This window comes from Pogona vitticeps, chromosome 13, assembly GCF_051106095.1.
Source record: "Pogona vitticeps strain Pit_001003342236 chromosome 13, PviZW2.1, whole genome shotgun sequence".
Taxonomy (NCBI): domain Eukaryota; kingdom Metazoa; phylum Chordata; class Lepidosauria; order Squamata; family Agamidae; genus Pogona; species Pogona vitticeps.
Window position 1 is genome coordinate 462,409 of NC_135795.1, and position 26,179 is coordinate 488,587.

A 26,179-nucleotide genomic window follows, 5' to 3' on the forward strand; every position below is an offset into this window, starting at 1 on the left:
ACATACTGGTCTTGTCTCCTAACTTGTGGCATTTTTGTCTGCTGCTCCCAAGAGGCTGCTTTGGTACAGATTTGGAAGCCACCAAGTCCTCTGCAGAGGAACAGAATGCACAGGATCCATTTGTCCCTGCCCCCCCCAGGTTGGTCCTGGAGGTGCAGCTGTCCAGCAAGCAGCCCCGCCCTTGCCTCTTGGTGTGGCCGCTGGCAGAGCCTCTGCTCTTGAGCAGCAGGAAGGCACCCTGAGCAGGGGAGGGGCTTTGTTTATGCCAAGTTCAGACCCTGCACAAATATTTATCTGCTCCATCCCTTTGGCACAAGTCCCAGGGAAAAAAGAAATGCCAGCACAAAGAACAGACCGTAGGTGTGTGCGTGTTGGGGGGAGGCGGGAGGGACCCAGAGTCATCCTGTCCCAGTGGAAAGGCTGAGCTGGGCAACCCACCCGCAGGCCCTGCCTTGGCAGGTGGGCATCAAGACAGGAGGGCCACCTCCATCCCACAAAGCACAATTCCTCACAAGACCTTCTTGTGCCACAAAAATGGCAATGAAGGGAAGCTCTGAAATTAAGCAGCCAGCAGGCAAATACATATCAAGAGGAAAGTGGAGCTAGAACACAGTCCCGCGTAGGCCTCCTGAATGACCAACCTATTCTGCCTGCCATAGGCTTTTGTGGAGCGCAGTCACGACCCTGCCACCCCCATCAGATGTCGTATCAAGCAGCCTCTTGTCCACAAAAGCCAAAGCCAGGCAAAACCTGCAAGCCCCCACGGGTGCCACAAGACGTTCCCCCCCCCCCCCGGGTGAGCTTTCTGCAAGAAATAGTAGCTAGCACAGCTACACTCTGGACGTTTCTTCATTGAGAAAGCTGCCCAAACTTCAGAAGCCTGAGGGCCATTGCTCTGCCCCCCCCCCCCGACTGTCAGCAGAAGCTTCTATCAGCCCAGAAGAGCCTCGAGAGGCATTCCACAGCCAGCCTGATTCCAAAGAAAAGGGGAGGTTTCCTGGTTCAGCACCAGCCCACGGGTGGGGGTGGGGACACTCAGAGCACTGACAAGCAATATTCTCACCTAGCCAACTGTTGTTTATACTTTCTGGGTACACCTTATCTAAAACCAACTCTGCTGGTTTCATGTCCAGCTTGGCACTCTCGGTTACCACCTGGGCAGCCATGACTCACTCAATTCACGGCTGGGAAAATAATCTTCCTGGGAGCCCCAAGGATTGCTGGCTGCTTGCTGGAGCCTCCCCCCCCCCCCAAGCCTGGATTCCTTCTCAGCTGGGGGAGGCCCTTCCCTTCCAGGCCTGGCACTTGTGCCTTCCCTGAGTAGAAGCAAAGGGAGCCAGAAGGCAGAGAGCAGCCCTAACCTCTCTTTCCCCTTCTTAGATTCCAGGATCCACTGGCCAAGAAGCGCTCTGTTCAAGCTGAATCATCTCCAAGGGGTGAATGGAAAGAGGTTTCCGATTGCCCAAAACAGGGGCATGAGCATGTGGCACTCCATGACAGCCCCCAAAACAAGAAGCAGAAGGGCTTTCCACGAAAATGAAGCACAGGAGCAAAGACTAGACGGTTCTGGGCTAACGTGAGAAGCCTCTGAGCTCCAAGGGGAGGCCGGGAATCCCTGGAATGAAAGTAGGAACACTACGGAACACCTTGCTGCTCAAGACTGACCAGCCGTGTGCCCAAGAGGGCATTGTGCCAAACAAGCCAGAAAGCTAGAGCTTCTAAGCCGCTGGCTGTTTCTGGACTGAAAAGTTTTCTGTTTGGGGTTTTTTTTTTTAAAAAAATGCTCCTGGTGAAAGGGGGTCTGTCTAGGATAGATGGCCATATGTAAGAGGCATTGGTGGCCCCTCTCCCCTTACTTTCTTCTCATTAGCATTTTTCGGAGAGTCCCTGGCACCACTCGCTTTCCTGCCCGGACCGAGCTGTGGTGCCCTCCCATCCTCTGGGCGGCTCACTCCACATCCGCCTTTGCCCCTTGGCAGCGCTGGGCCCCCAGAACTGCAAACAGCCGTAAGAAAAGGGGCCTTTCACTGTAGCCTTTATCTTGGCTCTGTTGGCACTGGGATACTGGGGTGTATGCAGAGGTGGAAGGTGGCCTGCACTGGGGAGGGGGAAACCTGGCCGGCCCTGCAGCTGGTCTCAGCAGAGAGGAAGGCTGCTCCCCTTTGCACAGAAGCTGCTGATGGATCCAAAAAGGGCTGGCTGTTGGAAAGGCAGCCACATCACTTGTGTAAGAAAGTGTGGGAAAGCTGCAAGCAAGGCAGGGCACCTCTCTGGCACCAGCGTGCGCACACACATACCCTTGTCCTCCAAAGGGGCAGCTCATGGCAAGCCTCCTCTGGAAGGACCCCCACCTCCTCTGGACAAAGGGCCAAACTGCATGTCATGGCCAGAAGCCGGGCATCCCTTTGGGTTCCCGAGCAAGGGGAACTTCGCAAATGACCCGCCCGGCTTGCAAATGGAGCCCAGGCTTATCTCAAAAGGCCAACTGCTAAAGGAGCAGAAAGGCAGCTAAGTTCACGGGCTAACCAAAATTTATTAAGGCACCTCCTCTTCTTGTGCTATCCCGCCTGCAATGCATAGGCCGGCCCTCACAGACCCATTTCTGGCTCTGTCCCCCCTCTCAGTCACTGGATTGAGTCCTCCTTGCTCCATTCTTTAACCAAGCCATGGAGCACCCCTCCAGCCACCTCAGGCTGGGGTGGTCCTGAAGCAAATCCTGTGTGTGTGGGGGGGGGAGGGTGTTGCTTCCCCACTTTACCACCTGGAGGCTTGGCAGTGGCATCTGCTGGGGTGTGTGTGTCAGTGTGAGGACAGTCCCAGCAGGAGCCCTGGCTGCTGTGGCAGAAAGCAGAGGAGCTGCCACTGTGGGCCACCCCTTACCCTGAAGGAGCAGGAGGCCCATCTGGCCTCACATCGTGTTCAGCCTAGTTTGGTCCTTCACCTGCCATGCAGACACGCAGACGAGGAGGGGGCCTTCTGCTCCAATTCCACACCCACCCACCCACTACGCTCAGTGATCTGCTCTACAGGCCGTGTGGACCTGAAGCACCGCCACCTCCTCACATCACCTCAGCAAAAGCTCACTGAAGCCAAGAGGAAGACAATTCCTTGCTGCGACATGAGGAGGCAGATCAGAGCGTGGCCCAGTCCTCCCACGGCTGACCGGCTGGGTGGCAATCGGGTCAGGATGTCATGGAGGAAGAAGAGTGCCCAACAGGAACCCTGTGTCCTGTTTCTTAGCTGAGCAAAGTCACAACTCCGAGAGCATTTGACCTACTTTGGAGGATTTTAATGTGTGCACCTGAACATACAAATATGCCAGACAGCGGTGGTGGAGGGAACAGCAATTGCCCTACGCTTCTGGGCTTGGTTAATGTGTGGCAGAGCTCTACGTGGCAGGAGACATGAGAGTGTCTGCACAAGCACACACGCAAAGAAAGAAAGAAAGAAAGAAAGAAAGAAAGAAAGAAAGAAAGAAAGAAAGAAAGAAAGAAAGAAAGAAAGAAAGAGGAGAGAGACGCACACTGGCCATGCGGCAGAACCTTGGGCTGGATGGGGACCTTCAGAAAGCCCTCGGGTGAAGGCAAGATACCCAAGCAAGGGCAAGCCAGCTGACTTAAGAGTTTTGCCTGCAGATGGAGAAAGAGCTGCAAAGCCAGGCTGGGATGGAGGGGGCTCATCAGGCCCATCCAGAGATGGGCTGGGTCTTGCAGGGGGAAGCCGGATGCTTGGCACACTGGAGCAGCTGCTGCTCTTCAGGGCGAGAGACAACCCAGCTTCCCAAACCCTTCTTTGCCCACCAAAGGGGGGGGGAACCTACTTCTCTGCAGACCCATCTCCTTGCCCCTTTGGCCTCTTACACCCCAAGGCCTCCGTCCTGGGCCAGGTCTTCCGCAGTAGCCATCCAGATTGATGTTCTCTGCCAGGCAGTGGCCCAGCCCTACGGAAAAGGTGCCTGCTGGTGCTCAGGCAGGTCTTTTATTTCCGAATCCTGCCTTTCTGACTCTCTGGCTGAAGCTGCTCCTACCGCTACCAACAAGGAGAGGGTGGGAGAGGGGCCAACACAGGGACAAATCGACAAGGCCATGGATAATCTGCAAGGTGCCCCCTAAAGAGATGCTCTTCGCTTTGGTGCCCTCAAGAGATCAGCAGCCCAAAGGGGATGAGACGGAGATCAGCAGCCCAAAGGGGATGAGACGGGTGGCCAACATTCCCTCCCTTAGGAGGGAGACCAGACGGGGCGGTCTAGGGGGCTCGGGAGGCAGAGGAAGCTCTGGCGGAGCCTCTCACATGACCTCGAAGGGACAGGATGGGTGCACTTGGTGTCTCAGGAAAGAGGACAGGGTAGCAGCTTTCCCTGGATCATTGGCTACTCTGTCCTCCTTTTCACACACACACACATGCTGCGTTTAGAGGACATTATGGCAGTCAACTGGAAATGTAGAAAGCTGCTGGCGCTGGTGAGAACCGTCCGGATCATGGGCCAGGCTGGGTGGGGCAGAGAAGAGGAGCGGGTTAGGCCTGGGGTGTGTGTGCATGCACCTGAGTGGAAGGGGATGATGTGGGAAGGTGTCCTCATCAGGTCTCCCACCAGCTGCTCAGCACAATACCCAGATGGTACAGCAACCGGGGGGGTGGGTGGGCAGCCCAACAAGACACCCCAGAGGCTTCTTTTCACCTCTTGACTGCCAAGGGCCACAGGGTGGCACTACACCTGGGTGAGGGGCAGGAACTTCTGATAGTAGGTCTTGGTGACATCAATCATCAGCTCCTGTGTACACTCGGGGAGTTCTCCGGAGAAAAGCCCTGGAGACGAAGCAGAGTGTGAGGGACCAGACCTACCCAGAAAGGCCTCCTTTGCACTGAGGGATGCCCCCCCTTTGAGAGATGCTCTACTCCCCAAACAACTTACCTGGACAGCCTGAGAAGACCGTAAAAGGAGGGACCACTGTTTCTGGAGGCAGCACAGTGTTGTCTAGTATTTTACAGCAGTCTTTCAGGACACACCGGCGGCCCTGTAATGATTTTCCACAGGTCAGCACGGAATGAAGTGAGTAGCCCCATTGCCCACCAGCATATCACCCTAGGAATTGCCAGTGCACCTGCTAGCTCTGGTGGCTGCCACACACCCGCCTCTTGCACGTGTTGAGGAAAAAAGCAAGGATTGCCAACACAGAGATGCGTGGGGAAGTAGAACAAGCCACAGACAAGGCCCCGGTGTGGCCTGCAGACCATTCCTCTAAAATACTGTGAGATCTGAAACAGCGCTCAGAGCGCAGGAGGTTGTGTCACATTTCAATTCTGGCAGCTCGTTGTTGTCTGAAACACCAGCCGTGAGGCTCGGGTGATCACCCACACAAGTGAGTTTGCCAGCTTCCCACACCAGCCGCATGGCCCCCGTCACATGCTCAGGAACCGGGTCCCCCTTGGCCAAGGGGATCAAGGCAGTCTCTGGGTCAGCACATCCAAAGCTGCATCTCAGCCCCTGAACAGTGAACAATCCCATTATCTCCACAAATAAAAGTCTGGCAATGTTTGCTCAGGTGGGGAAGAAAGCTCTAAAAGACGTCGGACTGTTGTTTGGCTTGGCTGCAGAGATACCGTTCCCAGCAGGAAGACAAACCAGATGACGCTGCCAGGCCCTCTCATAAAGAGAAACCAGGCATGGCCGTCCAAAACAGACAAATCAATGCCTTTCAAAAGTAGGGCAGCTCCCCCCGCCCTCCATCCTAGGGACACGTGCGACACAGACAGACGCTGCGTTCTGAGCAGGACGGGTCGTCTCTGCTCCTTTGATTTACAAGTAGCTACAGACCCCTGGAACAAAGAGCTATTCAGGAGAAGCTGGCTGTTCTGCTCCTGGGCAGATGCCACTGTGGCAACGGAGCAGCAAAAGTATGACAGCCACTGCCAGCCGCATTAGCCAGAGACCTGACATGCAGCAGAGGCCAGCTGCCTGGCAAAACAAGTGCTCAGGGCCAGCCCGGACTGTGAGATCGATACTGATCTTCTGTTGATGTAAAGAGGAAGGAAAAGGCAGGCCCACACAGACCCTGGGTGCCTGGCACATGCAACGCCAGGATTCACTTACAATGACACAGTTCTTCCCTATGTGGACGTAGGAGCCGATCTGAGCAGCGTTAACCACACAGTCCTCTTCAATAAAGACGTGGTCTCCAATGTGCAGGGGAAAGAAGGCAACCCTGCAGAAAGACAGGAGGGGCAGGGAGGACGAGGGTTGACTGGTCTGCCCATGGGCTTCCCCAAGAGCCCCTGCCCACAAAGCCCCACAAGCCCAGAGAGTGGCTGAGCAGGAGCGGGGTGGCAGAGCCCAGCTCATTCGGCCATTCGGGAAATGGTGGGAAAGAGGAGCCCTCCTTAGGATGCTTTGTCAACCAAGGAGCAGGGAGTCCAGTGGCCACCAGACCAGGCCACCCACAGCATATTCTGCCAAACAGGAGGGAGCCTTGGCTTGACAGACAGCCCCTCGGAGACAACTGGATGCAGCCATTTACTGTCCTCAGCCCAAATTTCATTAATTTAAAAATGGGGGGGGGGGGGAATGGTTCAGAGAGTCTGAGTTCCAATCATTGGCCTGGATGCAACCATCCCTTCAGCATGACCCCGAAGCCCAAAGAGACAAAAGACATGAAAGAATTAAAAAAATTTGGGGAAAGAAATGATCCCTTGTTCTGTTTATATGCAGAAAGTGGCAGCAGTCTGTCTTGAGTGACAGCCAGAAGCGTCCCTGCTGAGATGCCACCAGCAGGGCCTAACTAGAGCCAGCCCCCTTTCATCCCAGTTACACAGGGATTAACCGGCATCACGCCACATGCCAAGCATGGGTCCAAAGACAGTTCTTTAAATGCTTGGAGGAATAAGACGGCCTGACGCCAGCACGGAAACGGCCCTTCCTCCCCTCACTCAGCAAGTTGTTCCCTTGTGCACCTGCCCAAGAAGAGAGCCAACGGCCCTGGGAAAATAAACTACAAGGAATGAGGAAATCCGAGGGTGATGAAAGAAGGGCCAGCCCAACTTATTAAGATTCTGCCAAAGACGGCTGACCTCAGGGCTTGACCTGACCCTTCTTCAACCCCTTTGCTCAGCCCAAAGCTGGTCTTACCCCTTGCTGAATTTCTTGAATGGGGGACGAATAACGCTTCGGCTTTTCACCACACAGTGGCGGCCCACCCGCACGTTGGCCAAGTCCCCTCGAATGATGCAGTCATTCATGACAATTGTCTGGAGAAAAGAGAAGAGAATCCGTGAAAGCAAAGATGGGCAGAAGGAGTAAATCCGGGGGGGGGGGGGAGGAGTGTCTGGGAACAAGTCCCATCGTCTGCAGGCAGGGAGACCAAGCTGCCCGTGGGGGAGGGGGGGGAGGTGGTAGTCTCACCTATGAATGGCACCTTACCTTACAGGCTGCCTCACCGCACAGAAAAGAGCAAAAAGAAGAGATGGGGTAGAACGAATTAATCCCAATTATGTACAGCTAAACTGAACCCAGTATCGGAGGGCATCATAGATGTTGGATTTAAAAGCCCCGGCCCCATTGTATTCTTGGCTCTAGCTACATGTAGGAATTTTAAAAAACAGACGGACATGTATCTACAAGAATGCTTGAATGACAACTGCTTCATTAGCATCACAGCTGGTCTCTGCGCAAAATGCATCAAAATGAACATGGCCTGAAAATTATTTGTTATCGCCCCCACATACACTGTGAGAAAGCTTTTGCCCTTCTCAGGTTTCGGTAACAGCCATTCATAGTTTTATTTGTTTGTTTAATTTATTTACTCAGCTTGTAATTTGCTCCCATTAGACCGAAGACAAACATTTGCGGTATTATGTTTGCAAATATGGAAACATTACTTATGGGCCGTTCCCAAGAGTTATCATTTTAGACATCGAAGTATGGAAAGAAAGGAGGCCCCAAAACCTAAGCATCCCACAAATCCATGGGAAAGGACTTCCCTCCGCCTGCCTGGCCCCAGAGGAGGAGGAAGAGGAGGAGGAGGAGAGGGGCCTCTCACCTTCCCATTGAGCACAATGTTCTGGCTTCCACACAGCACCGACTGCCGGCTCACCTTGTTCCCGGAGGCCTGAAAGAAAGAGAGAAAGGCGTCAGGAAGGAGGAGGAGGAGGAAGAAGAGGAGCCCCATCCCCTCCAGGCCACCTCCTCTCTGCAGCCAAGCCTGATGATGATGATGATGATGATGATGTGGGTGTGGAGAACCCCCCCCCAGTGTTTCCCTGCCCTGCCCCAGAGCAGCCCCACTGCACGACGGCAGCTGCCCTGAGGAGCCCCCACCCCCACCCCTTCCGTGGTCCCGGGAGCGGAAGGGAGGGGGCGCCGTTGCCTCTCCTTCCAACCCCCCCCAATTCCTCGGCCGGGCCGTTCTCGCGTCCAGCCTCCCCCTCCCCCTCCCCCCCAACCCAACCCACCGTTTCGATGTACTCGGACTTGTTGTAGAGCATCTCGCTCAGCTCCATCGCAGGCCCCGACCGGCCTCGGCCCGCCCCCCCCTCTCCGCGCAGGACGCCGCCCGGTTACCAGGATCAACTTCCGCCACTTCCGTCAAGGCGGCCAATCAGCGTCCTGCTCCTACAAGGCGGTCCTGCATCCAGCCAATCGCTGGAGACCGCAGAGACAGGGCCAAGACGGCGGACCTGTACTTCCGGTTTTTCTCCGGAAACTCCTCCGGAATGGATGGGGCCGCTCTAGCCCACCCATGCCATCGCTTCTCTCTATGGTGCCGCGCCTGGCTCAGAGGCTCCCGCGGCGAAAGGAGGCGGCTGGTGCGCATGCGCCCTGGAGCGGCGGGCTTTTGGCGCCATGGAGCCTGCCCGGGACCGAGCGCTGACCCCACAAGAGAAGGCGCAGGTGGGGCGGGGCGGCGGCCTCTCCCCTTTTGGGGGGGGCTGGAGAAGGAGCGGGGTTGCCAGAGACCGGGGCGCGGGGGGGGGGGGAAAGGCTCCCTGGCAGCCTCTGGGCGGGAACCGAGCCTGTGGAACTCCCTGCCACATGATAGGGTGGCAGAGGCTTCCAAGGGGCTTTCAATATGGTGGGGGGAGCCAAGAAGTGGCTGCTTGGCAGAGGAGGCCCAAATTGCCCCTGGGCTCTGAGTGGAGCCTCCAGGAGGAGTCTGCCTCCCAGGCCCTGCCAGCCCATGAGGAGAGGAGGGTGGGCTTCACCCTTGGCTGTGGGGGGTCAAGGGACCCTCAGGCTCAGGAGGCCGCCCCTCCTGCAAGTCCTTTGGGGTGCCCTCAGACTGGAGGATATGACCTGGCCTCTCTTGGTGACGGGGGGGGGGAGTGTGCCTCCCCCAAACCTTGAAAAAGTCACATGGAAAAGTCGGAGGGCACGCTTTGTCTTCTCCAGAAAACTCTTTGCAAGGTTTGGCGCAGTGAGGCTGTGCCCAAGAGGCCTTGAACCCGCTGCCATGCAGTCGTGCACGGGCCTGGAAAGGTGCACTGAGTGGGTCGCAGTGAAAGCTGCGAGAGAGAGCGACATCTCTCGCCAGGATGTGCAGCCTCAAGACCTGGGCATACTTTCGAGAGGCGTAGCTGCTCCCTTGGCCAAAATAGTCTCCTTCTTCAACCCACCTCTTTAGCGCGTCTCTTTGGAATTGGTGCAGCAAGCTGAAGTTGGTGCAGAAGAACACGGCTGCTAGAATTTTGCTTGGCTTCGTGCTCCTGTTAAAAGCAGTTTCCAGGGTTGCCTGTTTTTGCCCGTAAACACAGCTCAAGATTACTTCTGTTCAAACAGGCTGGCACCCCCATTTTTGAAGGGCCACTTATTCCCATAGGAAGGTGCCTGTACTTAAAGGCAATCAGCCATGTCGTTCCCTCTTGTGAGCCAGAGAGAAGCTGGTCAGAGAGGAGGAGGAGAAGGAGGAGGTAGTGACAAACCACACGGTCCCTGTCAAGGCCAGATGGACCTACCCTAATACTGTTTGGATAGCAGGCCAAAATATTTTTTATTTTTTCTCTTTTCTAGTTCATTGCTGCTATATTTCATGTCTTTTGGTATCTTCTCCGCAAGAGCAGATGGCTTGTAGTCTACCTAACGTTGCCATTCAAGTTCCATGTTTCTTTTATAGTAAGCTGTGGTCACCACCTTGTAATATACTGTATTTCTTTTACAGCTGAAAGAGAAGCTGGCTCTACTGAAAAGAGAATACACTAGGACCTTCCACAGATTGAAGGTAGGTACATATCTGTGTCTCGTCTGGGGCTTCTGTGTGGCTGATTTCTCCTTTTGGGGGAAGGTAAGGTATTTTCCGGGCTCTTGTGCTTCATGCAAGCCCCAAATTTGTTTTCTTTGCCCCCTTTGCTGTTCTCAGCGTGCTGAAAGAGCCGAGAAGGTAAAACGTTATGTCAAGAAAACAGTGGCCGAGCAAAATTTGCTGCTTCTGCAAGGCAAGGCTGAGAAGGATGATACAGGTAATAGTTTGGAGCGACTGATGTGGGGGTCTTTCTGGGTGCTTCTGGCATGGATACCTGTTTCTTGTGTGAACCGTCCGCCTTTACAAAGCCACATTGATTCTTTTCTATGGTGCCCTGGAGGTAGTTCTTCTCCTTTAAAATATATATGTTGCAACCCTGCCTCCCCTGTGTTTTAATACTCCATAATTCTCATTTTTCAGAAATGGAACTAGGCTTATAGCAACTTCTATCCTCCCCTGCAACGTTTTTAGCGGTCCATGTGGCCTACACAAGGAGGAAATTGGTTTGTAAAGCCACTGAAGATACCCACCCCTGCTTTAGCAAAGAAAACAGGTTGTTCTGTAGAGTTGAGCTGTATTTGCATTATTCTATATAAGAATAATAATGTAGCATCGTGTAATGTCTTTAGGTTCCACATGCTTTCTTGAGAAGGAACAAGTTACTCTTTGTTTTCCCTTTGCAGAACCCCTCGGCCGGTCAGCTCACGAGGAGGCCTCTGGGAAGGTCCAGGTTGGTCCTTGTTCATCAGCGAGTCCCACAAAACCCACCTCTGTCAGCTTCAAGCCGGAGGCCGAGGTCTTCGGCCCAGAACACGACTTGCCCCAGTCTTCTGGTTCTGAACATGCCAGCGAAGGCTGCGGGAGGCCTTGCTTGAGCCTTGAGCGTCCTGTCGCTGGCAAAAGGCAGAGTCAGCTGTCGAGAAGGAAAACCAGAGCCTCTTGGGGGGCAGCCTTCGCCTTGGAGAAGAGAGAAGCCTCCTCTGGGTCTGAAACACTTCAGAGGGAGCCAGCCAGTGTTGGGAGGTCACAGTCGCCAGTCTTTAAGAGAAGGAGGAGCAGCCAGGAAGCTTTGGAGACAGGCAAGATGTGTCTTTCAGCCACAACTGAAGGAGGAAGCAGTGGCATTACTCCTGTGGTGCCAGAGCCAGAGTGCTCGCAGGAGACCATCTTTCCCAGCCTCTCACACTCACTTGCGTGTCGCTCATCTCAAGCGGGCCGAGGGGCCTCCCCTGACCACCCTCGTGAGGCAGGCATCCTCGCCTTTGCTGAAGGCGCTGTGGCACAGGCAGACTTCCGGAACGCAAGAAAAGAGCCTGCGCTCGTGGAAAAGGAACAGGTGCAGGGACAGGCGGTTGAGGAAAATCCAGGAGGTTGGGCAGGCTCAGCGGTGTCCGGGGGGCCTGCCCCCCACGCGTGGCTTGGTGAAGAGAGAATGTGCCAGGAGGCTGAGAACTCGGGTAGCTGTAATGGTGACTCTTCCGTCAGCAGACCAAACGCCGAGGGTTTAGGAGACCGGCTGGAAGCTGGGTCTCTCTTCCTAGAAGGGGATTCTTCGGCCGCTTCCCCGAAGAATGTGCTCAGCTCGTGTACGGTAGTGGAGGGGCTCCTGTTCCCGGTTGAGTATTACGTGAGAACGACGCGGCGAATGTCCAGTTGCCAGAGGGAGGTGAACCTGGAGGCCGTCATCCAGAGTCAGCTGGGGAAAAGCAGGAGAGGGAAGAGACTTCCTCACAAGGAGACGTTGGCAGAAAGGGGAGAGGGCCTCCCAGCCCTCGGCGCTCACGGGGCCACTGCTTCTCCTTTGCCACCTGCCTCCCCTTCTCGTGTGAGTGGGGCCGTTTCCAGGAGGAGCAGCTGCCTGGCTGAGAGCGAGGAGATCCTGCCACCCAGGGGAAGGGGGAGGCTGGGCCGCGGGGCCTCATCCTGCACCTCGCAAGACCTGTTGGAGGTCACGCTTCCTGAGGCGGCCGGTGGTCTTCCTCCCAGAGGGAAAGAAGGCTCTTGTGGTGAAGGCAGGGCGGCAGCCTTCCAACTGAATGTGGAATTGAAGAGGAGAGCCAGGAGAGGACCGGCTGCGCCTCGGTGCCGTGCCCGCCGAGGCCTCGAGGCAGCGTCAGAAGCCGCCCTGAGCTCCTCTGTGCCGGAGGCTGCCTCGGGCCTCCCTGCTAGCAATGGGAATAGCACGCTGTGCCTTTTTGAAAGTCAGCTGCCTGAACAGGATGGGAACCTGGGCTGGCCCGGCCCTGAGCCGGGTGAAGCAGCTTCGCCTCCTGATGAGTCACCCGAGGCCTCCCTGGACGGTAAAGAGAGCAGCAGCAGCAGCAACAGCCCCACCTCGGGGTGTGGGAACCTGTGTCACTCTGGAGGGCAGCACTCAGCGTGGCCGCCTGCTTTTGCCCCACATAGCTGGGCGAGCAGCTTGCATGCCTCCGATATGGTGGGACTGCGACTATGAGACGACCCCCCCCCCCAACGAGCCCTGCTGGCTACAGGCCATAGGAGCTCTGCTCCGGCAACGTATGGGGGGGGGAACAGCCTGTGCCCACCCTTACCCTAAAAACAGCCCCCTGAGAGAATCCAGCTGTCGGAGAGTGGGATTTGCTTAGCATGGGGCAGGGACCAGGTTTTTTTGGGGGGGGGGGGTTGATCCGTGCTCCTCTTGCCTTCTTGCCCTCCTTTGGCCAGCAAAAAGAGAGAGCCGGGAAAGGCCTGCGTGGGGGCAGCCTCCTACCTGGAGAAGGACTGGGCTCCCCATTGGAGGCAGAATTTCTTCTTTCCTTTGATGGACCGTCTGTGGATGAACCCCTCCCTCTGAGCGAAGGCGTGGAAGGGCAGAGGTTGGGACGCTCGTCCTGTTGCCCTCCTTTAGATGGGGGGGGGGAGGCGGGGGGGAGGAGAGCCTGAACCCTTTGCTCCTTCCAGGCCCAAGTAAGAGAATTCCGGCTGTCCTTTCGGGAGCGCCATTTGGTCCTTTCTCTTTTGTGTTTGCAGGGGGAAGAGGACGTCGACCTCAGAGGTCTCCCTCCCTCTTTGAGTCTGATTTTGGGGCTTCAGCATCCACCTCTCCCAGAAAGGAGGAGGAGGAGGAGGAGGAGGGATCCCTTTTCAAGAGGCTGCCTTCAAGGCTCAACGTCCAAGAATTCTGCCTCCCGGAAGAGGAATTTGGCCTCCTGAAACTGGAAAAATGCAAACCCTCTCCTGCAACGTCCCTGGAGGCTCCTGATGCTGCAGAATCGCCCGGGGCCCCTCCGTGTGATGGCAGGACCGGTCCTGAACCCGGTGCAACTGGGAGAGAGGACTCCAGTGGTGGTCCCATGCCTGCCGGGAAAGAGCCTTCTTCGCCCCGCTGGCTCCCCCCAGGCTTGCTTGGGAAAGGCTTCCCCTCGAGCGAGTGGCTCCTCTCTCCGGCCTTGGAGGGCGGGAGCTGCCCACGGGAGTCCCAGCTGCTGACCCCAGCTTTCCCTCTGGTGGGGGCCACCCCAGCCTCCCAGGCGTTGCCCCCGAGCCAGATCTTGTCCCAGACATTGAGTGTTGCTCCTTCACAAGGGACGCCCAACGCAGCGAGAGAGACGGGACCTCTTGGGGAGGCCTCGTCTCCGCCAGGAAGTGGCACAAGGAGACCCCGGTCCCAGAGTCAAGGCAAACCCAGCCGGGGGCCTGAAGGGGAAGCGCCGAGCCTTGAGGAACGGCAGTCCCCAGCCGCAGAGTCTCTGCACCATAACAGGGACACCTCCGAACAGGTAAAAAGGGGTTGGCGGGGACACACCCTCCGTTTGTTGCTTCAGCCCAACATCGGGAGGACCCAGTGGGGGTGGGCAGAGGGGACGCTGAGCTTCCAAGGGTTTTCCTTTCGTTTGCTATGGCCTCAAAAACTCCTCCGCGTGGAGCCCTTTTGAGTTTGCCACGGCTTCTCTTTTCTGGCTTCGCCTTCCACCCTCTGCATGAGTCCTCTCTCTATCCTTTCCCTCCAGCCTTGGCCTCTTCCACCCTGCTGTCCTCCAAGCCCCTGTTAGCCTGCTCTGCCCTTCCTTCATGCCTTCTGTGCCGCCCTGTGCTGTGGGTGTTTGCACCTCCGTCTCTGTGAACCCTGTTCCGCAGCCGCCTTACATGCCAGTAAATCTTGCAGGTCTTCAGCATTTGTAGAGAAGGTTGCGTCTACAGTCACCCTTCTGGAACTGGTGACACAAACAGCACCAGTACAACTTCTCGCTTCCCTTTTTTCATCTTTTTTTTTTCCACAGAAAGAAACAACGGCAAAGGGCCCAGTAGAAGCCCTGGATGATTGCCGGAGCGAGGGGCGCTTGCAGATGACTTCGAAACTGCAGGTTAGAAGAATGAGCTCTTGACCGGAAAAGCAGAGGGATGGAGGAGGAGAGGGCCCGCCTGCTGCGGTTATTTTATCAAACCTGGTTCCCACCTCGACTGCGGAGGAATTGCGAAAAGGAAAATGGTGGCTGCTACACGGCCTAAGACAGTGCAGCACACTTTGGTTGGAGCTTGGAAAACTGGGTCTGTTTAGCCACCGTGGTTGGGAGATTTTGGGAACTGTAGGTGAGAGCATCTGTTTTTCCAGGCTCTTGCTTCTAAGAAGGGGGCTGCTGCCTTTCAACCCGTTCCCCAGTCTTAGGCTGAAGACAGGCAATTAGCCCTCCTTCTGCAGGCATTAGGGCTGCCCTGGAGCTAGGCGTAACCCCAGAGGAGTTAGGAGTCGTGGTATACGTGTCCCTGAGCATGTACGTTGGTCCCCAAACCTAGTCTCCTCTTACTGTGGGATTACCGCCAGGGTCTGCCGTGGTAGAGACAAATTGTTCCCCGCCGGGGCATTTGCAGTCTAAATTCAGGCATAAGTCCGGGGATGAGAGAGGAGAAAGGAGACTCCGGAGGGTGAGCAGAAGGCAAGAATGAAATGGGCACCACCTAGGCCTAGAGGTCGCTGCATTTTGGACCTGGTTGGCAAGGGTTCCTCTGCCATGAAAGGGAAGACCTTTAGCCAGGTTATGCCCCAGCATCACGTCTCCCTTGCGGTGTGTCTGGGAGGAAGGTCCAGGCACGCGGCACAAAGGCGGTCCAGGATCTTGCTGGCTAGACCCTTGGTCTCCCTTGGAAGGCCTGCTGGTCTGGGGAACGGGATGGGGGATGCGTGGGGGGGGGGCTCCCCTTTCCCTGTGTGGTTTGCAGGGGGAGAAAGAAGGGTGAAGCCTCTGCCCTCGTGCTTGCTGCTGACCCCCGAGGGATTACCCGTCGACCTTGGTGGTAATCCCACCACCATACCCTTCTTGTTTTGCTCAGAGCTTCTCCGGGTCCTGCTTGGTGGATGTGAGCACCGTGGAGTGGGAAGCGGCGGAGCTGTGTCTGGTGACAGCGACTGAGAGGACGGTGACTCTCTGGAAACACTTGGATCCTGACCACTGGGAGGCTGCCTGCACCTGGCATTCTGCCAAGGTAGGAGGAGAGGCTTCTTCTGCCCCGGCAAGGAATTGGGAGGGGAGTGGGGGGAGAGCATCTGCTGGTTGCCGCCACTTTTCCTGCTGCTGTCGGTGGGAAGGAAGCAGGAACCTAGGAAGTCGGAGTGGGCGGACGGGGAGGAGGCTGGGGCGCCGAGCACAGAGGGAGCCCTGGGCTGTTACCCTTCCAAGTCACAGACACACAAACACACATCGGCACCCCAATGATCTTCTGAGAAGGTTTGGGGGGGGGATCCCGGGGAACTGACAATCCTGCCACCCTCTGAGTTGTGTTTTATGTATGCAAAGGCAGGACGGGGCCCACCTGAGTGGCCCAAGTGCCCCAGAAATGCCAAACGTTGAAAGCAGACAGTTTCAGATGTTCGAGGGTCTTCGGGGCGTCAGAGGGTACAAGTTTTCCCAGATGCTGCCCTTTTCCTTTTTGCCTGAAGGGGTGGGGGCGGTCAGAGGGTGGGGACAGAAGGGGGCCTGGGGAGGAGTCCACGGCTGCCTGGCGTCTTCCCTTTGCTCACCCCAGCATAAGCGTCCCAACCTCTTTGTCCCCTCCCTTCTCTCCCCCTCTGGGCAGGCAGGCAGGCTGTGCCCTGGCTTTGCCTTGTGGCCCAGGCCCTTTGCTTGTCCGGCTGTGCCAACGTTTGCGGAGGTGTGCCAGTTGACACCTGCCAAGAGTGAACCAGGTCTTCCCAGGGGTGTTCATGGAGTCCTCAGGCAGGGGAGCAGGGCGACGTCCCCCGTGCTGCTCTGCAGACTGCGAGGTAGGGGAACACAGCCGGGGGTGGAAGCCGAGGTGACTTCTGCTGCGCTGCTTTTCCAGGTTCCGGTCCTTCGGATCATTCCCCTGCCGGGAGCCTGCGGCTTTGTCTGCGTGGCCTTGGGCCGCCTGGAGGTGGAAGAACTAAGGTCAGTTGGGCTTGGTTGGAGAGAGGAACGTCTTCAGAGCTTCAGGCGGCCTTTCCTTCAGCAGCGTAGTTGTCCTCAATGATTCTGTGAAAACACCTTTGCCCAGTTTCAGGCTAAGCCCAGCCGCTCCCCTTTGGCCAGGATTCCTTCCTTGAGACCGAGCTGATGATTGGTCTCGGTGGCTATTTTTCAGCACCATGAGAAAAAAAGGGAAGGCATGAAGCACCACATTGCAGGTGACACGATCCTTTTGAGCTGTCAGGAACTCGGCAAGCTGTCTTCTGTGCTACTCAGCAGGCATCTCCAGCAGAAAACAGCACAGAGGGGCTTACTTGAAGTGGCCCCTCAAGTCAAGGACCACACGGGCCAGGATGGTTCCTGATTGTCTTCTGCAGATGCATAACGTTAACACCTCTCTCTGACAAGCGCAGAGGCCAGCGTAGTAGGTTTACAAGTTCACGGTTCCTCTTCTGAGAGGGGGGAAAGAGCTGAAACTGTGTGCAGAGCCCTGTTTTTCTTATATCGTAAGACAGCAGCTCCTTTGCCTGTCCGTTCCGGTTAGCCTCACTCTCCTCCTCCCCACAGGGACTTGATTCCAAGTAAATCTACTTTGGGTGAGAGTGAGAGGCTGACGAGGCACCTCTCTTTGTAGATTCTTGCTTCCTTCTTCAGAGGCTGGACGCTTTGAGCAATCGCTGGCCAAAGCGGGAGACGTGAAAGCTCTTCTTGGACTTCAGGGCAGAAGGCTGGTCACCAGCTGTGGCTCACTCCAGGACCAAGAGGTGGAAGTCACGTCCTTCTCCGAGGCAGGGAGGTGAGGAAGAGGGCAAGGCCGGGCGGTTCGGGTCATCAAGGTGCCTTGGGAAGGCTGCCGTTTCCGAAAGGGGACTAAGAAATAGAGGGGTCTTCCCGGAACATGGCGGGAGACAGGAAAGCATTTTGCTGGCAAGTCAGTTGTGTAGGAATCCTCTCAACTCTCTCTGCAGAAAAAAAGGGGTGTGCAGGCAGGCCGAGGCCCAGGAAAGCAGCCTCGGGGAGCGAATGGGCCCCCGCTTCTCCCAGCCCCACCTCGCCTACCGTGGCAAAGGAGCCGTTGGTTCCAGCTGCAGAAATGGCAGGCCCGTGGGTGTTCGTGGCCTGCAATGGTGCTGCGTATTTTAATGGGCGCTTGGAAGGGTCGCCTCTTTTTGGCTGAGCCGGCTGGGCAGGTCTCGGAGTCGCTGCAGTTGAAAAAAGGAAATCTCTCGGCGAACGGCCCTGTGGCTGTTGGTTTCCTTTGCAGGAGCCGGGACAGGCGGGCCTTGATGGCTCCCGAAGAGACCCTGAAGGCTTTTGCTGAAGTGGACGGGATGGAGGAGGCTTTGGTTGGCATGACAGCCGTGAACTCTGTTGTGGTCTGGTGAGCATCCCTCCGCGACCTGGTTTCTCGCTTGATTTGTTTGCTTACTATGTTGCTGCTTTGCCTTTCTGTTACAAAACAGCGCTCCAGACGGTTTGTAAACATCAAGTTAAAAACAAACGGAAAAAAGATTCAACAAGATGGTTACAAACATCACAATAAGGGTTTTTGAAAGCCTCTTTTGAGCTTTTAGGCTCTCTACCGAAAGCAGCATGAGTGGGAACCAAGAACAACTTTGAAGGGGGGGGAGTGAGTTCCAGAGTCGGGGAATCTGGGAAGGCAAAGACTCCCCCACCCAACCCCAACTCAAGTAAACAAACTCCCTGTTCTCGCAGATGGGCTGCCTCCTGCTGGCCGCTCACAGCATCACAGAGGGAGTCAGGGGTTTAACATTTCTTCCTGCCTTCAGCCACAGAAGCAGTGACCTGTGTTTTCATCTTGTGCAGGAACGTGACCTCCGGCCAGCTGCTGAGAAGGATCCCGGTGGGTTACTCCTACCCAGCGACTCTCTGCCCCAGGGCCTACTCGGACTCGGTAGGTGTTGGGAAGCAGAGTTCTGTGCGAACTATGAAAAGCAGTCTGTTGGGATCAGGGAAAAGAGGTCAGGTTTCTCAGAGGAGCATCCAAGACTCAAGCTGCACCTGGAGCATTTGCCCCTTTCTATTGGTGTTTGCTATTTGTTCAAGCCCCCCCCCCCGTTTTTTGACCAGGAGGAGTGGCGGCTGTGGTTTCTGCCTCCTTAAGGTGCTCCCCTTGCCACCTGCATCCCACGGCAGTCAGAGTGGCCAAACCTGAGTATTTTTCTGGAAGTGTGCCATTTTTGACTGGTTTCTGAGAGTCAGATTCGTATATTTTGGGGTCTGCGGTTTCAGCACCAGTTCCATTTCTAGTCAGCTTTGTGACCGAGTTTAACATTCCTTTCAGATTTCAGGGTTTGGGGCCCTGGCGATGGGGCGTCGAGAGTAGAAACCCGGGAACGGCTTTCCTGAGCTGCAGGATGGCTGGTGTCCCACCCCCACCCATGCCTACTGACAATTCTGTTGACGTGCCCCTTCCTTCCTTCCTTCCTTGCATGCAGGGTCTCCTCTTTGTGGTTGTAAGTCATCCGCACTCCAAAGAGAGCAAGTCCTGTGGGAGGCCTGCCTTCCGGTTAGTTGCCCTCAATCCCAAAACAGCCAGGAGCTTAGGAGTGATGGCCTTATCCCTTCCGCCGGGCACTGGGGGAAGGTGAGTTGTGGTTTGGGGGAGTGTGTTATTGTGATGCGTGTGTGTGTGCGTGAGAGAGAAAGAGATCAGGAGTATCCTGCAAGCTAGGCACGCACTCTCCTTCACCCCCTCCCTTCTACCATAGAGCATTCCTGCTGACACTTCAGTGTCAAGGGGGGCTGGGACTGAGCCTGTTTGTGATTTCAGCACCAAGCCTTCCTGGACTGGTCGGGAGAGCAGCTTCCTTTCCTGCCTGCCAGACAAGGCCATGACCCACGTTCCTGGCAAAGGCTCGCCTCGTGTGTTGGGGTGGGTTTTATCATGTGGGCGCAGGGCCCTTTCTTTCCTCTGCTCCTTTGCAAACGTTCTGCTCCCGGAACAGCCAGCTCTTGTTGTTGAAGCAGCTTCATTTCCTCAGAGTCCCGAAGAATTTTGAATTTCTAGTCGCCCTTTTAAAATGGGATGACAGGGAGCTGCTTGAGATTTTGAAGGCGGATCTGTGGCATGAAGCCTCCCCATTCAACGCCCAGCGATGAGAGCGTTCTCTCAGCCAGGACCTCCACGCTGTTAGCATCTTGTGGCTGGAGGTTCTCTCCAAGAGAAGCCAGGCTCAACCCTTTGACCTGATCGGAGGGGCTGCAAGGCACCTGGTGGGCTGAGTCAAAGTTTCTGAGAGAACAGGTGTGGTGGCAGCAGGGGGCGGCGGCGGCTTTTCTCCCGAATGAAAAAGGGGAGACATGCCTCACTCCTCGCTTTTGAAGCATGTTTGGGTGAGACTTGTCTACCTTCAGAGAACCACCCGCTCCATATACAGGAGCCACGGATCCGGGCTTGTTCCTGGCAGAGAGGGGCTTGCCTCAAGTGTTTCGGCCGGGGACTTGGTGCCCGTGAGTTTGAGCTCAGGGGAAAAGCCTTTTCATGTCCTGGGCCACCGTTCTGGGATAGCCCTGTTAAACTGCCCAGAAGGGGCGTCCCCTCCCCTGGCCATGCACAACCCAGCTTTCAGACTGGCCCGAACAAGAGCGAGTTGCATGATTTTGTCAATATTTTTTGGCCGCCTTGTTTTAAACCAAGAAAGCAGAGAGACAGTAAAAACTGGTGTGTTCTGTGACCCCAGTGTAGGAGTGGATGGGTGGCCAGAGAAGGATCACCTGCCCTGCAGGACCCAGAGAGAGAGAGAGAGAGAGACTGGCATCGCCTTGGACGGGAAGGAGGCCAGGCTTGTTGGCGGTCCTCCCTGAGATGATCAAAGAGTGCAGATTAATTAAGGATCTGTATTTTAGCCTCTCTCTCTCTCTCTCTCTCTCTCTCTCTCTGTTTAGTTATGTCCCTCTGTAGCTCTGGGAAGGCAGGCTTTGACGGATGGTGGTGATGATGATGACGACCGTGTTTTTTTCCATACTACTAGATATCTGGAAGGTGACGTGAGGGGCGCCTCTGCAGCCGCTGTGCTGACGTCAGGATCCATTGCTGTGTGGGATCTGTTTCTCGGGCAGTGCACGGCTCTCCTGCCCCCCAGCCCTGAAGGGCAGTGGTCTCTGGTCAGGTGGTCAGCGACCGAGGCTTGTTTGCTGGCCGGGCAAGACAACGGCAGCGTCTGCATTTATAGTTACACAGCAAGCCTGCACTCGGCTTGAAAGACTCGCTCCATCAAGGGAAGTTGCCTGGATGGGGTTTCCTGCACCGGCAGACCTCGCGGGCGCTAGACCCGAGGTTCCTCTAGGAGACAAGGCTTTCCAGAAGAGATCCGTTCTGCCCGTGCCATGAACTCGTGGTAGGAGGCGTCTCGGTCCCGTTTCTGCTGGCTTTGACCAGCTGATCCAAGAAACCGGTCCTGGGCACGATCCACCTAGAATGTTTCCCCAGAGTTAACGTGGGTCGTGCAGAGAGCACAGTTATAACAGAGTGCCTGGTTTGGTTGCTAAATGCACTTTGTTATCAGGATTTGTGCCTTACAGCTATTTTTAAAAAAATACTTTATCTGGTCTATTTTTGGTGTACAATTAAAACTGCCTTTTGAAAGTACATCTTTCCAGCTGTGTCTTTTGTGTCAGGGAAGAATGAAGAGGGCAGATTTTGTTTTCAGACTGTCCTCCTACACACACTACCTTTCTCTCTCCCCCCCTCCCCCCCCCCCCCCGCCTTTAGCTTGCATTGAGGTTCACAGAAGGATGACTGGGTTTCATAGAAGCGCCACAACATTAGGGCGAGAATGTTTTCGGAAAGGGCCCGGCCCTTTCTGCCAGGCAATGTCTCCCCCCCCCCCCCCCCAAATCTGTTCCCTCTGACCTGCCAGAGAGCATCTAGGCTGGGCTGTTGGAGTGCAAGAGATAATCTTGTGGCTCCTGAAAGGCAGTGAAATAAAGATCTCTCAGTGAAAGTAAAATAAATAAATAAATAAAATTAAGCTCTTCGTTTTTACAGAGCGACAAGGCTTTTGCTCTGATAATGATGATAGAGGCTAATATTCCGCAAAAGAGTGCAAGCTTCGGGGCCCCGCAGAACTCCTCCGCAGGTCACGTGGGGCGAAAGGCGAGCCCCGCCCCGACCGCCGCCTTTTCGGAAATCCCGCCCGAGGGGGCGGAGCCATGCCCTGCCTGTCCGCCGGAGGGGGCGGGGTCCGAGTCGCGTGCATGCAAATACGCCGCGCTGCATGCCGGGAGCCCTCCCCAGCGCGCGCGCACACACACACTCGCGCGCGGCGGCGCAGGGGCTTGTGGGGCTTGCGCAGGCGCACGCGCGGTGTCAAGATGGCGGCCCGTGTCCTCTCCTTCTCCTCCGCCTGCCTCCGGCGGTGGCCGCGCGCCGCCCCGCTCAGCCTCCCGCGAGCCCCCGCCTCCAGCACCGCCGCCGCCCCCGCCGCCCTCGGGGCTCGCCTGGGCGGCCTCCCGCAGCCGGCGCTCTCGTTCCCGGGGCCCTCCAGGCTCCCGCTGCAGGTGAGGGAGGACAAGGGCGGCAGGCGGCAGTCCGTCCGGTGCAGCTCGGCCCCGCAGCAGGAGGCTGAGGCGCCCCCCACCCCACCCTCTTCCCCGGTGGCGGAGCAGCCCCTCGGGAGGCTGAGCGCCTGAAACCGCCGTTGAAAGGGGCCGCCTCAGAGCCCCGCAGGCAGGCACGGGGGGGCTTCCTTTGGGGGCGAGGAGGGGGCCGAGGCTCAGGCTTCCTCGGGCCTTCCTGGAAGGAGGAAGAGAGTCGGGTCGGGGGGGGGGGAGGGAAAGGCCGGAGGGGGAGGCGCCTGCTCCCCCAGTTTCCCACCTTCCTCGCCCCCAGTGGAAGCCCCTAAATGAATGAGTAGATTAAAACCAGGGACCCCCCCCCCCAAATGCAGCTGGGGAGGGATGTGTGGGTGCCCCCGCTGGACCCCCTGAAAGCGCCCTTTCCTGTCGAGGAGGATGGAAGGGCTGCTCCTGTTGTCGGTGGGAAGGGCTTGTTTGCCAAGAGAGGCCCTGGCTGGCGCCCCAGCACCACAGGGACAGAAGAAGGGGGCCCCTGGCCGTGGGGGGCCCCTTCCCTCCCTCCCTCCCTCCCTCCCTCCCTGGAGGCGCCTTTGCTTTGAGGGCCCGGCTGCCCTGGAGAGGCTGCTTCCTTCGTCCAGGCTGCAAATGCCCCTTCGGTCCCCCCGCTTGGCCCTCCTTTGGGGAAAGCTTTGGTAGAAAACAAAGAGGTTCAGGTGGGAACGTTTCCACCTCCTGCCAAGGGTCCCTTTGCTTCTCCCGCAGGTCTCTGGTACTTTCCTGCAGTTTGTTCGTCATTCTTCGGGGGAGCCTCTGAGCTTGGATAGCATCAAGGAACGGGTGCTCTACGTTTTGAAATTGTACGATAAGATAGATCCAGAAAAGGTAAGCGGTGGCTTTCTGTTCCTGGGATTTCGGGAGCATCATGTGCGTGTGCGGTTTAGAAACAGAAGAACTTGGTGTTAAAGCAGATCCCAAACCTTTGAGTACAACTCTATTGTCCTGGATTCTGGCTCCCACTGTAGCCGCAAGCGCAGGCAAAGAGGAGGTGTTTAATTCTTGGGCCTAACACGTTTCTGGAGCATCTAGAGAGGAATAAGAAACAGACGAAACAAAGAGCAGGAGGCCAGCTTTCACTTTAAATAGATGGATATGCAGTATTGGAAATGCAGCTGGGCCCTGTGACAGCGGTGGCTGAAACGCCAGCGACACCTTCGTTGTGTCGTTTCTGTTCACTCCGCTGAATGAATGAGAATAGGAGCTAGTGGGTCAAGGAACCCCCTTGGTCTCTCTCTCTGTCTGTGCCTCTCTTGCCCAGGGGGAGAGAGCTGTCCCTGGCAGGGGGGAGGGGCGGGGGCCGGGCGGCCGCGCTTGAATGACTCTTTAGCATTTCCTGAAGTCACGCTCTGCTTCTCTTGAAGGCTGCTTGTTCTACAGTATAAGGAGATCTCTCTTCCCTTTCTAGCTCACAGTAAATTCCCACTTTATGAAAGATCTGGGCTTGGATAGTTTGGACCAAGTGGAGATCATCATGGCCATGGAAGACGAATTTGGTAAAGTGACTTTCTCCTGCTTTGGTGTACATTGAAAATCTCAAGGTGTGTCTGTGACGTGCAAGGTCTAAGTAGTCTCGTTCTTGAGTCCTGGGTGGGTTTGTCTAGTCCTGGTTGATTTCATACACATAACTCAGAATCATCTGAATCAAATGAGATCATTCTTGCATCTTCCCTTGTAATGCTCACCTTGGCGCCCCCATCTTTTCCTGATACTCCAGCAGGATCCCATGACAAGCCGTGTGCTTGACACAACTGTTTTGTAAGGCATACATTCCCTTCACACACACACACCCCGCCCCCCAGGGACCCTGGCAAGGTTGTCCTGTTTCCCAGTACTGTTGCCTTCCATCAGAGCCAAAAGCCTTTTAAGGTCTGTCATGTGGCGTCTTCCCTTTTGAGTAAAACATAACCTCTGGACTAAAAGGGTCGCATCTTTTCCAGGTTTTGAAATCCCTGATCATGAAGCAGAGAAGCTGATGTGTCCTCAAGAGATCGTAGATTATGTAGCCGATCGGCATGATGTATATGAATAAGTGATTCTGTCAAGCTGAGTAAGTAGACACTACTGGGGAGAGAAGAGGGCGGCCCTCTTGGGGGTGTGAATCCCGCCAGTCATGATGCGCTGCTCTTGGCATCTGGTGCCAGAGCCTGGACGAGGGAACCTGACAGCAGCAGAAGCCTTGGTTTTCTTGGTGGGGCTTTTGTTGCTACAGAGAGATCTGGTTCTCACCCATTGAAAATTGTGTGCTGAGTGATCGCGCCTAAAGCTTCCTTAGTGGCTGGATTTGACTCCTGTTGGGGCCTAAGGGGAGCCTCCGCTGCAGTGCTTTTCCCGCTGTAGGTAGCTTGGGTTGGCGTACTTGCCTGGAAGGCAGCCTGGAATGAATCCCCTCCCTTGCCTTCAGGGAGGGGATTAGGCTGACGCTTGGGGAACGCTCCCCTTCTCTCTCAGCCATCTGGATCTCATCTGGTGAAGGACAAGCGACTGTCAGCCGTGGAGAGACAGTTCTGGAACCAGCACGCTGTTCCCAGTAAAGCAGGAGGCACAGCCAGCCCGCACAATCCTAGGAACTTGGGTCAACAGAGTGGAGTGCCTTCACGAGCCCCCCCCCCCCCGCCCCCAAGCACCTCTGGGCAGTCCCTGTTTGCTCAAGCTCCCCGGGCGACCTTGTTTCGGGGTGGTCTCCTGCAGCTTCTAACTTGCGAACCCCTTCCTTCCTTCCCACCCCTGCTTTCCACAGGTGGTTCTGTTCTGCTCAGAGGGCCTTGGTGGCGCACGCAGGAAGACGGCGTTGGCAAGGAAGCCCGCGTGCAACCTCGCTGCCCCCATGCAAATAGCTCGTCTGGCTGCTGTATTTAAAGTTGTACAAATATATGTTGGCCTTCCAAATAAATGTAAGGCTCCCGTGGACTCCTTTACTTCGATTCCCGCCCCAGTTCCCAAAGGGTCTTCTTCTTCACTGGCCTCAAGCTGGGCTAACGGGTGGGTGGGCTCTGCCCTGGCAGAGCGAGGCCCGTCTGCTGCAGCAGCCTCTAGAACAACATGGAAGCGCTGGTTTCCTCGCCAACAGGTGGGAAGAGCTCGGGCGAGGGCAGGGCTGCCTATGACGTTTTTGAGGTTCCCGTCAGCCTCTCCACGCTGGTGGCTGGTGGCGGATCGTGGGCAGAACTAGGAGGTTTTGCTCTTAAAAGAAACCCCTTCCAGTTCCTGCTTGTCGTGGGGCTGGTTCTTGTTAAACACGGAGGGAGAACGACTGCCAGCGCCCCTTGCTCTGCCGCACGTCCTTTCCCAGGCTTTCGTTTTTTTCAAACCTGTTTTGCAAAAACCTTGTCAAAATGCCTGTCAATGCCCTTTTTAGGAGTTACATCTGAAGATGACGGTGTTACTCCTTAGCACAAATAAAGCAATTTGGTTCTTGCTCCTTGCATTACTTTTGAAGTGTAACTAGGTTGTTCCCTTGTTACTCGAAAAAAGTAACTATTTAGAGGTAATTCTGTTACTTGCAAGGCATCATGATGGGGCCCCTGAGAGGGTATTTGAGACCCCTGATCGGGGGTTTGAACCCAGGTCTTGGGGTTCCTGGCCTGACACTCTGCCTGTTGCATTGCCCTGGGTCTGCACACTCTCAAGGGGTAAGGCTATGGGGTTAGAATGGGGGGGGGGGAAGAGGGCCATTTCGCCTCCTGGGCCTCCTCCTGGATTGTAGGTGGCTGAGGACCAGGCCCCAGGAGTGCTTCTGCCCTTCCTTCAGGGGCAAAAGCCGCCTTTTCCTGGGACTGGAAGATGCCGGAAGGAGGAGGACCTCTTGCCGCTCTCCAGGGCAGGATTCCTCCAGGGAGGGGGCTTCTGCGGGGCTGGCCGGCTGGCCCTCCAGCTCCCCTCCGCATGAGGGGCCAGGGCAGGGGGAGGGCGGGAGGGGCGGCCCCTCCCCAGGTGCAGCCCCGCCCTGATGGCTGATGGGGCACACCTGCC

The 26,179-nt window shown here is 56.2% G+C and overlaps 3 protein-coding genes across 4 annotated transcripts; 2 read left to right on the plus strand and 1 right to left on the minus strand.

The window, feature by feature from the left end:
• Positions 1–3,274: 3,274 nt before the first annotated feature.
• Positions 3,275–8,598, minus strand: DCTN5 (dynactin subunit 5). Its single transcript, XM_072982897.2, has 6 exons — positions 8,446–8,598; positions 8,034–8,102; positions 7,124–7,242; positions 6,092–6,203; positions 4,913–5,015; positions 3,275–4,806 (listed from the first exon to the last, which is right to left on the minus strand). The coding sequence occupies exons 1-6, from the start codon at positions 8,491–8,493 to the stop codon at positions 4,709–4,711; spliced, it is 549 nt and encodes a 182-aa protein (XP_072838998.1). The 5' UTR covers positions 8,494–8,598; the 3' UTR covers positions 3,275–4,708.
• Positions 8,599–8,724: 126 nt separating this feature from the next.
• Positions 8,725–21,224, plus strand: PALB2 (partner and localizer of BRCA2). 2 transcript variants are annotated; one of them, XM_072982893.2, is made up of 13 exons: positions 8,732–8,884; positions 10,149–10,208; positions 10,347–10,446; positions 10,913–12,529; positions 13,221–13,969; positions 14,471–14,554; positions 15,519–15,671; positions 16,509–16,594; positions 17,247–17,408; positions 17,877–17,993; positions 18,440–18,527; positions 19,072–19,220; positions 20,608–21,224. In XM_072982893.2, exons 1-13 carry the CDS (start codon positions 8,837–8,839, stop codon positions 20,834–20,836), a joined length of 3,642 nt encoding a protein of 1,213 aa, XP_072838994.2. In that variant the 5' UTR covers positions 8,732–8,836; the 3' UTR covers positions 20,837–21,224. The 2 variants fall into 2 exon arrangements, with proteins under 2 accessions (XP_072838996.2, XP_072838994.2); XM_072982895.2 differs by lacking the exons at positions 17,877–17,993; positions 18,440–18,527; positions 19,072–19,220; positions 20,608–21,224 and having other exon boundaries at positions 8,725–8,884; positions 17,180–17,408.
• Positions 21,225–21,896: 672 nt separating this feature from the next.
• Positions 21,897–25,100, plus strand: NDUFAB1 (NADH:ubiquinone oxidoreductase subunit AB1). The gene is made up of 5 exons (XM_020804821.3): positions 21,897–22,135; positions 22,916–23,035; positions 23,616–23,703; positions 24,148–24,257; positions 24,948–25,100. Exons 1-4 carry the CDS (start codon positions 21,950–21,952, stop codon positions 24,237–24,239), a joined length of 486 nt encoding a protein of 161 aa, XP_020660480.3. The 5' UTR covers positions 21,897–21,949; the 3' UTR covers positions 24,240–24,257; positions 24,948–25,100.
• Positions 25,101–26,179: the final 1,079 nt, after the last annotated feature.